We start from the raw sequence: 14,426 nt of genomic DNA on the forward strand, positions 1-14,426 counted from the left end.
GTTATTTGAGGGAAATAGAGAGATGACAGTGAATGTACTAAGTTGAGCTGTTTATGTATGTTTTGATTTTGGAATGTTTGTTTACCCAAATATCACAGTGTGTCTTAAGTACTTTTTGTTAAAATTAAAAAACCAATAAAATATATTTTTAAAAAATGCTTATCTGAATAAAATAAAATCTTTGAAATTCTTTGTACCGCTGTGTCTATTTGAGCCCAAAACCTTTCCATCAAATTGTCACCCAGACATTCCTTCAATGTGATTTGCACTAACCCTAACCCCACGGTCATCCACCCTGGAGAGGCAGCAGTGTAATTGTATTGAACATCATTGGGCAGAGAAGAGCTTGTAAATGTTGACATTTTGACTTTTCCATAATGGCAAATAAGTGATTCCTCACTCCTGGGCACATCTGGATTATGTAGAACATAGAATCATAGGGCTGGAAAGGACCTCAGAGGTCTTCTAGTCCAACCCCTGCTCAAGGCAGGAGATCCTATAATATTCTGGACAAATAGTTGTCCAATCTTTTCTTGAAAGATTGATTGAGCACTCACAACTCTGGGAGGAAAGCTGATCTATCTGTCATCCATCCAACAATCCAAGCATCCATCTATCCATCTATCTATATCTCTTGGTCTATCTATCTATCTATCTATCTATCTATCTATCTATCTATCACCTATCTATCTATCTATCTATCTATCTATCTATCTATCTATCTATCTATCTATATGTAGGTCTTTGGTTGTTCGGGTTTTCTGCCGCGTAAAATTGGAAGTGTCTTGGCGACGTTTTGACGAAGTCCCATTCGTCATCTTCAGGCTGGTGTTTTCAGCTTCGTGCTTGCTCCTCGAAGCACGAAGCTGAAAGCACCAGCCTGAAAATGACGAATGGGACTTCGTCGAAACGTCGCCAAGACACTTCCAATTTTACGCGGGAGAAAACCCGAACAACCAAAGACATATGTGTGTGTGTGTGTGTGTGTGTGTATCTCTACAGTATCTATCATCTACTGTCTATCTGTCTGTCTGTCTATCTATCTATTTATCATCTATCATCTTCCTATCTACCAACTGTGTCTGTCTGTCTGTCTATCTAGCTAGCTATCTAGCTATCTGTATCTATCTATCTATTTATCTATCTATCTCATCTATGTACATATCTGTATCTATATATCACCTTTCTAATCTATTTATATAATCATAGGGCTGGAAGTAACCCTAGAGGTCTTCTAGTCCAACCCCATGCTAAAGGCAGGAGACTTTACACCTTCCCAGCCAAATAATAACCATAGCCAATCAATTCCTAGCACAACAATTTTGATTACAATAGAATAGACCTGGAAGGGACCTTGGAGGTCTTCTAGTCCAGCTCCCTGCTCAAGCAGGAGGACCTATGCCATCTCAGACAAGTGACTGTCTAGTCTCTTCTTAAAAGCCTCCAGTGATGGAGCACCCACAACCTCTGGAGGCAACTTCTGTTCCACTGGTTGATTGTCCTGAATGTTAGGAAGTTTCTCCTTAATTCCAGGTTGCTTCTCTCTTTGGTCAGTTTCCAACCATTGTTTTATTAATGTTTCTACTTCTCTGAAGTAACAAGTAAGAATATGAAATTCTGGTAAGGACCACTTCTAACCAGTCAGAGACAAGACTTGCCCAAAGAGTTGAAATTGAATAACCTGAAAACTCATTATAATGTTAAAAAAAAAAAAACATCCAGAGAATGCAGATGACTCAAGCTCTCTCGCCGTGTCCCCACACTGAAAAAGTTCCAGCACACCACAAAACAGAGCAGCGATGCCCATCTGCACAACTCCCCTGCTCCACGGAGAACAAAAGCTTTGGCTGCTAAGTCTCCATGTAATCTTTGGCCTTCTATATCAGGGAGAAGCTCACCCCATTCCCATTCAGACAGAGGCTGAGGAAGAACGAGAACTGAAGGTGGGTACTTCTGGAAGGCACCAGGCGTAGAAATTTATGCAAGTCCGGTTCATAAGCTCAAAAGTCCAGAGGAAATTCACTCCATCCTTTTAGTTAGAACAATTAATCAGTGGGACATCTGGTCTCCAGAAGTTGTGGATGCTCCAATACTGGAGGTTTTGGTCACCATGATGTGAAAAAGATGTTAAGACTCTGGGTAAGCAACCTCGGCTCTTTTATGACTCATGGACTTCAACTATGCTGACTCAGGAATTCTGGGAGTTGAAGTCCATGAGTCATAAAAGAGCTGAGGTTGCCTACCCCTGATCTAGGAAGAGGGCAGAGAAGAGCAACAAAGATGATCAGGGAACAGGAAGTTAAAGCATATGAAGAACAGTTGCAGGAATTGGGCATGTCTAGTTTAATGAAAAAAGGACATGATCTCAGGGGCTGCCCCAAAGAAGAGGGAGTCAAGCTATTCTCCAAAGCCCCTGAAGGCAGGACAAGAAGCAACAGATGGAAACTAACCAAGGAGAGAAGCAACCTAGAACTAAGGAGAAACTTCCTGACAGTTGGAACAATTAATCAGTGGAACAGCCTGCCTCCAGAGGTTGTGGGTGCTCCGACCCTGGAATAGGGTCTATTCCCTATTTCAAGAATAGATTGGACAGCCATTTGTCTGAAATGGTATAGAGTTTCCTGCCTGAGCAGGAGTTGGACTAGAAGACCTCCAAGGTCCCTTCCATCTATTATTCTGTCATTCTTTTTTCCTTCCTTCCTTCCTCCCTCCCTCCCTCCAACATTGGAAGTTTTTAAGAAGAGACTGGACAGCCATTTGTCTGAAATGTTATAGGGTTTCCTGCCTGAGCAGGGGTTGGACTAGAAGACCTCCAAGGTCCCTTCCAGTTCTATTCTATTTTATTCTATTCTATTCTATTCTGTTCTGTTCTGTTCTGTTCTGTTCTGTCTTGTCCTGCCCTGTCCTGTCCTGTTCCATTCTGTTATCTCCAAGGTCCCTTCCAACTCTGTTATTCTGTTAGGTGTGGATCTTGGTCTAACTTCCCAGCTCCCAGCCTTTATTCAAAAGTTCCAAAGTTTCCATCAAGAACTCCCAAATGGGAAGCATGTAGACGCTTTGTTGTTCTCCTTTCTGATGCAAGCCATCTCCAGGGACCTGCTACATGCGACATAAACTATGTCTCTTTTTTCAGCAACAGCAACAGCACTGAGATTTATCTCCCGCCCCATAGCTCTTTACAGCACTCTCTGGGGACTTTACGATGTAGAAGCGTTACTAGCACATTGCCCCCAACAATCAGGGTCCTTTGACCATCTTCGGAAGAATAGAAGGCTGAGTAAACCTCAGGATTGAACTCCTGGCAGTGGGCAGAGTCAGCCTGCAGTAGTGCCTTTTAACACTGCGCCAACTTGGGGATCTTGCAAGCAGTAGAAAAAGGAGAAAGGGAAGAATTTCACAACTTCCATCTTCGTCCAGGAGACTCTGACCAGGTGAGGAACACAAAGGGGCAAAGGGAATCCAGCAAGAGAGAGGGTGTGTGGGGGGGGGAGATGAATGCACCCACGAACCGTTTCAGATGGACCCCAACACCACCAGCCCTGGTTAGGAAGACGCCTAAATTGCATGTGGCTTGAGAGAAGAAGCTCACTTTTTTTGTCATGCCTGGTGGAGCAAAGCTTTCTCTTCCCACCTTCTTCCCTTTCCTGTCCCCCCAAAAAGAGAAAAGATCCTGTCAGAAGAATAATTTGGGGTCCCAACTCTTAATCTAACCATCAACACTGATTGGAGGGACATGTCTGTACTTACAACCCTCCTGAACTGAATCCATGAACCAAGAACCATCTCTCCTACCTGGGTTTTTTTTTAATTCATGCAGAGTATTGCTTAATTATTCCAGGTGGCCTTGGGGAAGTCCTGTGGTTCACTCCTGCTTCTGAAGCTTCTTCTTCATGCTTTGGTTTGAAACCAGTGGCTACCCATGAATTCTGCAGCTTGATGGACTTCATGGAAGGTGTCAATCAGACCCTGCAGGTGACCGAATTCTTGTTCTTGGGTTTCTCTGGCATGCCCAGAGGCCGCCCCTTCCTCTTTCTGCTGTTTCAGGTCATCTACCTCATCACTTTGGTGGCCAACTCAATGTTACCCATCTTGATCCAGCTGGATTTGCGCCTCCACAGCCCGATGTACTATTTCCTCAGCCATTTGTCCTGCTTAGACATCTGCTACTCCTCGGTTACCCTCCCCACCATCCTGGTGAACCTCTTGCGCCAGCAGCCCTCCATCTCCTACAACGAGTGCATGGCCCAGATGTTCTTCCTGATGAGCTTTGCAGGGACTGAATCTGCACTGCTGGCTGTGATGGCCTATGACCGCTATGCGGCCATCTGTGAACCTTTGCGCTATTCTCAACTCATGAGTAGGAGGGTGCGAGTCCCTCTGGCTACAGCTTCGTGGATCTGGGGCCTTGTTGACTCTGCCATTCACACTGCATTGGCCACCGATTTGGTCTTCTGTGGAAACAACCAGATCCATCACATCTTCTGTGATGTCCCCCCACTCTTGAAAATTGCCTGCAGTGACACCTACACCAATGAGCTGACTCTTCACACAGCAAGTGTCTTTGTGGGGTTCTGCCCTTTCCTCCTGGTTGTCATTTCGTACGTCTACATCTTATCTACAATTCTGAAGATCCGTTCTAGCACTGGAAGGAGAAAGACCTTCTCCACCTGTGCTGCCCACTTGGCTACCGTCATTGTCTACTTTGGGATGATCAACTTGAATTACAACCGTCCCAGCGTGGGCTACTCCTTGGGGGTGGACACTCTGATCTCCACCCTCTATTGCGTCGTCACCCCCATGCTGAACCCGCTAATCTACAGCATCCGAAACAAGGAGGTCAAAGGGGCCCTACGAAAGCTTCTGCAATCTCAGGAGAAGAACGATGCATCTCCTGGGAAGCATTGAAGGAAAAGACTTGGTCTCCTTCCTAGTCTCTCTGTATATTCTGTCCACCATCAGCAATGATTTCTCCAGACTGACGGGTTGTGTAGTTGTAAATTCAAATATGGCTGATTGGCTCAATGACATTTGGGACTCTACTCGCCATATCCTTCCTTCCTATAACCTCATCTTGATTTAATCATTTAAAGGGGGAAGGGGAAAAAAGATCTGGAGAACTTCCTCCCACCTGCCTGCTCAAGGTATTTCCAGAAGGATCTTTTCCCTCTTCCAGGTCCCCTTGACTTCCACCTCCCTATGCATCCTTCAGATTTTGTCAAACGATGAACCAAAATTCCTGAATGTGCCTCAGCTGTTTGGGAGCCAGTCAGAGACATGGGACAATAGACTCCCAATATTCTAAAATACTAGATTATAATACTATAATTACAAGGCGGAGGCTGTGCGGGACAAGGAGCTGTCAGGCGATGGGTAGAACAGTTGGAATAAAAGGTATCTATCCAGGACAGATGTTATGTTTGTTCTTCTGAATTTTCATTTGTTTCATCCTAAATACATCCAGAAAATCACCATGTGAATGGGACAGTGGGTAGGCAGGAGACCCAAATGTTTCACCAGGAGGAAGAAAGTTCTGATGGTCCACTGCAAGATGAGACAGAACTTTTCCACTTCCCCTACCTCAGGCGAGGTTGTGGACTGTTGTGTCCCTTGGCAAGTAAGACAAGGGCAGTGAAGAAGCTGGGGATGTATAGTTGTACAGATCTTCAGTGCAGGAGCAGATGTCCCTTCTTCATTGATGTGTTTGTCATTCTCTTCTCCTTCTCATTTCTCTTTGCACATAATCAACAATCCTCTGTTTCCCATCCACATTCTTTCTGTGTCCTTCTCTCTCTCTCTCGCTCTCTCTCTCTCTCTCTCTCTCTCTCTCTCCTACGTAGTTCAGATGTAGGCCATCCCTGCTGCATTTAATAGAATAGAATAGAATAGAATAGAATAGAATAGAATAGAATAGAATAGAATAGAATATATGTGTCACAGAATATATGCGGGTACATGCATAATTCTGTATTTATTTATTTATTTTTGTCATATTTATGTGGTGTATATTGGAGGTGGTGATCCTTTCAGAGTTGTATGCAACGAAATTTCATTTTAATGTATGTTGATTGGTGTACATTCAAAGTGACAATAAAGCTATTCTATTCTATTCTATTCTATTCTATTCTATTCTATTCTATTCTGCAAGAGTCTTTAGGAGTGTTAGAGAATGCAGATGACCTCAGGAAATCAACTAACCACATTTCCATATACAGAAGAACTGAAGTGGCAAAGAAATAACAGTGGAGATGTCTACCTCTACTGCTCCCTTGTAGACCCAAAAGCTTTGCTGTGCTCTCTCTCCTACCAGGGTTTCCCTATCTGGGAGCCCCCAAAGTTGGTGTTGAATACCAATAATTCCCAGCCATGCAGACTGAGACGTTATGGGAAGTGAAATCCAAAACATGGGGAAGGTGCTAAGCTAGGAAAGGTAGTTTCATCCCATGTCCTGGATGTTCTGGATTGAGGAAAAGCAGAAGATACTTAGTTCTCCCCTGAGAGTCCCTCCTTCTGGGGGAGGAGGCAGTCCTGGGTTCGAGCTTTCCACCCTTTGCCCTTCACTCCATCCTTCCCGGGAGGAACCCCCAGGGTGCAACTACTTCGCTTTTCTGTTTGTGGTGCATGTATTGATCTCCAGGGACAGTCAGATGCCGTAGATATCGTCTCCCTTCTTTAGCCGGCATTGGCTCCGAGGATGACGCAGACAAGGTTTGGGGCACCTGATACCTCAAAGAGGCTCGGAGGAAGAAGCAGAGACCCCCTCAGGGCAGAAGAGGAGAACTTCCCAATTCCCCCCCACCCCCTTTCCTTAGTTCTGACTGAATGGTGGTGGAGGAGGGGTTTATATGCCTTGCAGTCACCTGGTCATTAGCGCTCTCTCTGAGAGTCCTTGAGGCCACCTGGAAGTTTATCTGTGCCCTCAAGAGATCGATACGACTCCACCTGTCCCCCGATGCACACAACCGTGGGGAGCCCAGAGTGCAATGGAGCCCCTCCAGCGGCTTATTTAACCGTGTGTGGTAGCTGGGGGAGGGTATTGGGTTTTTTAATCTTTCTTATTTTTATTTTCTATTTTGTCTTTTTATTGTTTGCAAGCCACCTAGAGTTGCTGTGAGTAGGCAGCTATATAAATGTTCTAAAATATAAATAAACAAACAAACAAACATGAATGAATGAAAAATAAAATAAATAAAATAAAATAAAATAATAAAATAAAAATATAACATAACATAACATAACGTAATATATAAAACAAATAAAATAAAATAAAATAAAAAAATAAAATAATAAAATAAAATAAAATAAAATAAAATATAAAATAAAATTAAAAAAATAAAATTAAATAAATAATAAAATAAAATAATAAAAATAAAATAAAATAATAAAATTAATAAAATAAAATAAAAAATAAAATAAAGTAAAACAAAATAATAAAATTAATAAAATAAAATAATAAAATAATAATAATAAATAAATGAATGAATAATGAAAAATTAAAAATTAAAAAAATAAAATAATTAAAATAAAATAAAATAAAATAATAAAAAATAAAAATAAAAAATAAAATAAAATAAAATAAAAATAAAAATAAAATAAAATAAAAATAAAATAAAATAAAATAAAATAAAATAAAATAATAAAATAAAATAAAATAATAAAAAAGAGCAGAGGTGGCGCAGCAGTTAGAGTGCAGTATTGCAGGCCACTTTAGCTGACTGTGTTCAGCAGGTCAGCGGTTCAAATCTGACCGGCTCAAGGTTGACTTCCGGGGTAGGTAAAATGAGGACCCAGATTGTTGGGGGCAATGTAAATATATATATACGTTGCTTACTGGTGTATACCGCTTAGAGAGTGCTTGCACTTAAAGCGGTATATAAGTCTCATAAATAAATAAAATAATAAAATAAAATAAAGTAAAGTAAAATAAAATAATAAAATAAAATAAATAAAAAAATAAAACAAATAAAATATAAAATAAAATAAAATATAAAATAAATAAATAAATGTGAAATTCTCATAAGGACCAGTTCAAACCAGCCAGAGACTAGAATTGCCCATAGTTTGAATTTTAATAACCTGAAAACTCACTGTAATGTAAAAACCAAACTCAGCGAATATACAGTTGGGCATTAGCAAGATCATGCTAAGAATATTATGGGATGATACAAACTGTTATACATAAAGCTACTGAGCATGCTCACTGGATCATGGTTAAATGATGTGGACCAATGGAAGAACACATTCCAAACCCAATTTGTTTGCATATAAAATGATTCCCCGTCTTTCTAAGTTGCTCCTCATCTCTTATCCGTGAGGTGCCTCTTCTTCCTTAGGCATAAATAGAACAAGGTTAATCCTATTCGGGCTTACAAATCTTGCTTCTGGCTAATCATGTAAACATAGAAATGTCTTTTTGCCATGGTTTCTCAATATCAGCACCGTCTCAAATCCAAATAGCATCTTTAATAAAACATTCATCTTAATTACGGAAATCCTACCCAGTAAAGATAATTGCACTTTGTCTGATCATAGTAAGTCTTTTTCAATATCATTCAAAACAGGCACAAACCTATTCTGAAGCAGTTTAGAATTTGTATTGGCAACGTAGCCCCAAAGATATTTCATCTTTTTCTCCACCTCCAAAGTTTCATAGTCTTGAAATCATGGTTATATTCTTAACCAGCATTTTTGTTTTCTGTTTATTTAGTTTGAAACTTGCTAAAGCTCCAAAGTCATGGAGTTTTCTCCTCAGATATTCCGTTGTCCTTTCTGGGTCTTGCAGAAATACAACTAAATCATCAGCAAGAGAGTCCCGCCTTGGTTTTTTAGAAAAGAGCTCCATTTGTGCGAAAGTCCAACTGGTTACAGCAGCGGTTCTTAACCTTTTTGAACGAATCGCCCCCTTGAGCCAATGAGGAAGTTGTCATCGTCCCCTCCCCCAACATAACCTCTCAATCACAACCTAGGAAATAATTCTTCGATTTATGCAAACACTTTTTTTGTTTTCTTTAAAATTGTCATCAGGACATATCGATGCAAATAATTTATTTCCAGTCTTTTTCCCATATCTCAACTGTGTGAAAAAATTTTGGTGCCACCCGTCACTTTATTCCCAAACTTCGTGCTACATGTATTTCATTATTATCTTATTTATTCAAGACACTTCAATGTAGTGGCCACTGAAAAAAAAATTCAATGGCAAGAAAGTGAAATGCCCGAAAAGAAAAACAGTAACATTTAATGATTGAATTACAAGTGAAATTTAAGATGCAAAAAGAAATATAAAAAGGGCATAAGAACAAACCGCAATGCAGGAACTAAGAATTTCAAGACGAAAACTCTGAAACTAAATTAAGATTCGAGGAAAGTATATATAGTCACGCACACTGTAAAAAGGATTAAAAAGACACAAAGAAAATATAATATCGAACTGGAGTGCACGCTAAAAAAGTACAATACAAAATGTTTTACAGAGCCACTCAGCATGTGATGTTTTGAAAGAAGCACTCCCCCCTCCATCAGATATACAGCGATTCACTGTACAAAAAAGTCTCAAAAGTGTCCCCAAAACTTCTCGCTCCATCGCCCCCATATCGCCCCCTTTTCATTCCTTCGCCCTGGCGTCATCCCTTTTCATTCCATCGCCCCCTTGAAAAACAAAATCGCCCCCTGGGGGACGATATCACCCAGGTTAAGGACCTCTGGGTTACAGTACAGCAAAGCCAGAACTAATATTTACACGTGAAGTTTTCCTACTTAATTTTCCTTTCCCATTCCTCCCCCCCCCCCATTATCTCTTTATTGTCCAGTTACATTCAAAGGATTTGTTTTGCTAACGGTCCCTGCGTTGGCAGGTTAGATGGTGAGCTGTTGAACTAAGGAGAAACTTCCTGACAGTGAAAACAATTAAGCAGTGGAACTACCTGCCTCCAGAAGTGGTGAATGCTCCAACACTGGAAGTTTTTAAGAAGAGACTGGACAGCCATTTGTCTGAAATGGTGTAGGGTTTCCTGCCTGAGCAAGGGGTTGGACTAGATGACCTCCAAGGTCCCTTCCAACTCTTAAATGGTTCAACCAAAATGGCGACATAGGAAGGAAGGATATGGCCGGTAGAATCCCACGGGCATTGAGCAAAGGAGCCCTGTTGAAATTTGCAGCTACACAACGCCTCATTGAGGTAAAACTGTTGTCGATCTATAGAGAAGAATATGCAGAGAAGGTAGGAAGGCGATCCCATTGTTTTCCTTCACTGTCTTCCAGGAGATGCATCGTCCTTCTCCTGAGTGCACAGAAGTTTTTGTAGGGCCCCTTTGACCTCCTTGTTCCGGAGGCTGTAGATTAGGGGGTTCAGCATGGGGGTGACGATGCAATAGAGGATGGAGATCAGAGTGTCCACCCCCAAGGAGTAGCCCGCACTGGGACGGTTGTAATTCAAGTTGATCATCCCATAGAAGAGGATGACGGTAATCAGGTGGGCAGCACAGGTGGAGAAGGTCTTTCTCCTTCCACTGCTAGAGCGGATTTGCAAAATGGAACGTACGATGTAGACATACGAAATGACAACCAGGAGGAACGGGCAGAGCCCTACAAAGATACTCGCAGTGTGAAGAGCCATCTCGTTGGTGTAGGTGTCACTGCAGGCAATTTTCAAGAGTGGGGGGACATCACAGAAGATGTGATGGATCTGGTTGTTTCCACAGAAGGCCAAATCGGTGGCCAACGCAGTGTGAAAGATAGAGTCAACAAGACCCCAGATCCACGAAGCCGTGGCCAGAGGGATCTGCACCCTGCTACTCATGAGCTGAGAATAGTGTAAGGGTTCACAGATGGCCGCATAGCGGTCATAGGCCATCACAGCCAGCAGTGCGCATTCAGTCCCTGCAAAGGTCATCAGGAAGAACATCTGGGCCATGCACTCGTTGTAGGAGATGGTGGGCTGCTGGTGCAGGAGGTTCACCAGGATGGTGGGGAGGGTAACTGAGGAATAGCAAATGTCTAAGCTAGACAAATGGCTGAGAAAATAGTACATCGGACTGTGGAGGCGCGAATCCAGCTGGATCAAGATAAGTATGACTGAGTTGGCCACCAAGGTGATGAGGTAGATGGCCAGGAAGAGCAGAAAGAAGAAAGGTTGACCTCTGGGCATGCCAGAGAATCCCAGGAACAAGAATTCGGTCATCTGCAGGGTCTGATTGCCCCCTTCCATGAGGTCCATCAAGGTTAGCTGCATGGAAAAGATTGGAAAGTGGCAGAATTTAGGAGGGATAGAAATAGCAATAGGACTTATATACTGCTTCACGGTGCTTTATAGCCTTCTCTAAGCAGTTGATAGAGTCAGCGTATTGCCCCCAACAATCTGGGTCCTCATTTTACTGACCTTGGAAAGATGGAAGGCTGGGTCAACCTTGAGCCCCATCAAGATCAAACTCCTGGCTGTGGGCAGAGTTTGCCTGAAAAACAGCATTTTAACTACTGCATTATCACGACTTTATGGGACCAATGGAAAAGTGTAAAATAATTGTAACAGTTTATAACATCATGATTTGAAATAACCTCCTCGTTAGTTAAATTGAATTAAAAGACTCGAGTCATTAATTACTCTTATAAGAGCCAAGCTGATCTTGTTGGCCTTTGGGAAAAAACAGAATGAAGCAGAAATGGATCTCTTGGTCCATTTATTTCAATGGGAGCAGGAAGATTTACATCGATCCACTTATAGGAAGATAAAAAAAATACTCTTTTCAATCTCATAGTTTTGTCAAAAGCAAATAACTCCAGCATTTGGATAGCCTTTCTCAATCTTCCACACCAAAATAAGAGATCAAAAATGTGATGCAGGGCTTTTTTTTTTTTTTTTTTTTTTTTTTAAAAGAGAAAACAGGATACTGATTGAACATATGGATATTAAGTGCAAATGCAGTTAAGATATGTTTTGGTTGGAAAAGTTATCTAAAACTGACATTGATATTATGAGAAAAATGTAACAAAAGATGTTGACATTCAGCTGTATATTCATTAACAACAATAAGAATTGTATTTGCCTAGTGTGGGAGTACTGGAAGAAGAAAGAAAACATTTGATGGTGGAATATTGAATCTAAACTGAAGAAACTAATATATACCACTGACTAATGGACCCAGACAATAGGTTGTCTGTTAAATATTTGACTGTAAAACTAGAAAATTAATAAAATATTTATTTAAAAAAAAGAAGGTGATGCAAGGAAAAGATCAAGAGAACTTTGTGCAGCTGATCAAAAAGAGCAGATGCAACCTTGGGGATCGTAAGGAGAGGATCCTAATCACCGTGCAAATTTCCTTTCAGCCACAAATGGAGATTTGGGTAGTCCCTGCATTTGGGGGGGCGTGAGCAAAAAATAAACACATCAGGAATTATGACCTTGTGCATGGTGTGAAGGTACAAGCTGCCTCTGATCCCATGCACAGAGTGTGTGTGTGTGTGGGGGGTGATCCCTACTGCTGATGGCATAGGGGGGTCTTTTCCTTCTTGCATTAAGGGCTGCAAGAAAAACTCCGGAGTGAGAACAAAGGACAGTTCCTGGTTGAACCTGGGAGTGGCTGCTTTCACACAACCATTATCACCAAGTCCACTCATGTCACTCTCTGGAGCCGAATCACAATATGGTGAGCTTACACAACACAATCGCGGTGTTTGCACACAAATGCCCTTCCTGTGCAACATTGCACAGCTGGGAGAGTTTCTGCCACATCCCCAATGATACAGATCCCCCCCTTTCTTGCTAAGGGGGTTGTGTGAAGCCGCAGCCAAGAAGAGACGGTCCTCCTTGAATTTATTCTGCCCCTCCCTGGAACCTCACTTAAAACTCACCCAGGCAGCCCCAACCCTCCTTCTGATGGACTTCAAGGTGCTCATGGGTTTCCTGGTTTGATCAATGACCGCCTCATGATGGTCCTCAGGAGGATTCCAGCTTCTTCTCCTGATCAGCAAATCCTCCTCTGGAATTTGTCTTCCTCTCCTCACCCCCAAAACGTCCGTTGCTTTCCTACCCCTGCGAGGATCTTCCCAAATTCCTTTCCATCACAGGCAACTTCTTTCTCAAACACATCTAGAAAGGGGTTTTCCCTGGTGTATGTGCGTATATTTGTGTCTCTGTATGTGTGTGTTTAAAGGGGAGATTAAGAGGCATGGGGAGCTTGGTACTCAGTAGATGATCCAAGAATCCCACCCCAAAATATTGGACTTGGACACCAAGAAGTCAATTTCCACCATTCCCACCTTTAGGCTCAGGGGGTCTCCAGGGAGAAGGTCCAGGTCCTCCCCTGTCTCCTCACCACCAACACCCCATTTTAGATATTTTTTTCCTCTCCTAGGCATGAGGAAAGAACGAGACTTAATTGAAGAGTCTGAATCAGAGGCAATTTATGTACCTTACGGAGTGATAAAAAGGCTGGTTTAAAAAGGGGTGCATAGTAAATATCTCCTCCACCATCCCACCATCCACCACCCCACCCCCTGCTGCCAAAGGGGGCTTGGCCAGTTGTGAGGTCCTTCGCTCTCATCTTTCTTTGGGGTCTCCTCACCTTGTAAAAGCTTCCAGGATGAAGCTGCTGCTTGTCCTTCTGCAACTTTTGGAAGTGGAGACAGGAAAACTCTCTCCGTGGCCGTCTGTGGGACCCAAAGGTGCTACAGAAAGGGGGGGGGAGGAATTTGGAAGTTCTCCTCTTCTGCTTCTTCCTCCGAGCCTCTTTGAGGTATCAGGTGCCCCAAATCTTGTCTGCATCACCCTCGGAGCCAATGCTGGCTAAAGAAGGGAGACGATATCTACGGCATCTGACTGTCCCTGGAGATCAATACATGCCCCACAAACAGAAAAGCGAAGTAGTTGCACCCTGGGGGTTCCTCCCTGGAAGGATGGAGTGAAGGGCAAAGGGTGGAAAGCTCGAACCCAGGACTGCCTCCTCCCCCAGAAGGAGGGACTCTCAGGGGAGAACTAAGTATCTTCTGCTTTTCCTCAATCCAGAACATCCAGGACATGGGATGAAACTACCTTTCCTAGCTTAGCACCTTCCACATGTTTTGGATTTTAGTTCCCATAACGTCTCAGTCTGCATGGCTGGGAATTATGGGTATTCAACACCAACTTTGGGAGTTGGGAAACCCTGGTAGGAGAGAGAGCACAGCAAAGCTTTTGGGTCTACAAGGGAGCAGTAGAGGTAGACATCTCCACTGTTATTTCTTTGCCACTTCAGTTCTTCTGTATATGGAAATGTGGTTAGTTGATTTCCTGAGGTCATCTGCATTCTCTAACACTCCTAAAGACTCTTGCAGAATAGAATAGAATAGAATAGAATAGAATAGAATAGAATAGAATAGAATAGAGTAGAGTAGAGTAGAGTAGAGTAGAGTAGAGTAGAGTAGAGTAGAGTAGAGTAGAGTAGAGTAGAGTA

At 42.3% G+C, this 14,426-nt stretch overlaps 2 protein-coding genes across 3 annotated transcripts; one reads left to right on the forward strand and one right to left on the reverse strand.

Moving 5' to 3' along the window:
- Nucleotides 1-2,933: 2,933 nt before the first annotated feature.
- Nucleotides 2,934-6,058, forward strand: LOC120296719 (olfactory receptor 5V1-like). The gene is made up of 2 exons (XM_039318640.1): nt 2,934-3,431; nt 3,839-6,058. Exon 2 carries the CDS (start codon nt 3,937-3,939, stop codon nt 4,903-4,905), a length of 969 nt encoding a protein of 322 aa, XP_039174574.1. The 5' UTR covers nt 2,934-3,431; nt 3,839-3,936; the 3' UTR covers nt 4,906-6,058.
- Nucleotides 6,059-9,586: 3,528 nt separating this feature from the next.
- LOC120296718 (olfactory receptor 1086-like) lies at nt 9,587-14,027 on the reverse strand. Of its 2 annotated transcripts, XM_039318637.1 has the most exons (3): nt 13,560-14,027; nt 11,375-11,447; nt 9,587-11,221 (listed from the first exon to the last, which is right to left on the reverse strand). In XM_039318637.1, exons 1-3 carry the CDS (start codon nt 13,757-13,759, stop codon nt 10,244-10,246), a joined length of 1,251 nt encoding a protein of 416 aa, XP_039174571.1. In that variant the 5' UTR covers nt 13,760-14,027; the 3' UTR covers nt 9,587-10,243. The 2 variants fall into 2 exon arrangements, with proteins under 2 accessions (XP_039174571.1, XP_039174572.1); XM_039318638.1 differs by lacking the exon at nt 11,375-11,447 and having other exon boundaries at nt 13,560-13,662.
- Nucleotides 14,028-14,426: the final 399 nt, after the last annotated feature.

The sequence above is a fragment of the Crotalus tigris genome, unplaced genomic scaffold (assembly GCF_016545835.1).
Source record: "Crotalus tigris isolate CLP2741 ecotype Arizona unplaced genomic scaffold, ASM1654583v1 scf7180000021456.382230, whole genome shotgun sequence".
Classification (NCBI taxonomy): domain Eukaryota; kingdom Metazoa; phylum Chordata; class Lepidosauria; order Squamata; family Viperidae; genus Crotalus; species Crotalus tigris.

Coding starts and splice junctions, on each gene's coding strand:
- LOC120296719 (XM_039318640.1), top strand. CDS start 3,937: ATGGACTTCATGGAAGGTGTCAATCAGACCCTGCAGGTGACCGAATTC.
- LOC120296718 (XM_039318637.1), bottom strand. CDS start 13,759: ATGCAGACAAGATTTGGGGCACCTGATACCTCAAAGAGGCTCGGAGGA. Junction 11,448..13,559: donor ATCCTGGAAGCTTTTACAAG/GTGAGGAGACCC, acceptor GCTGTTTTTCAG/GCAAACTCTGCCCACAGCCA. Junction 11,222..11,374: donor CAGCCTTCCATCTTTCCAAG/GTCAGTAAAATG, acceptor TTTTCCATGCAG/CTAACCTTGATGGACCTCAT.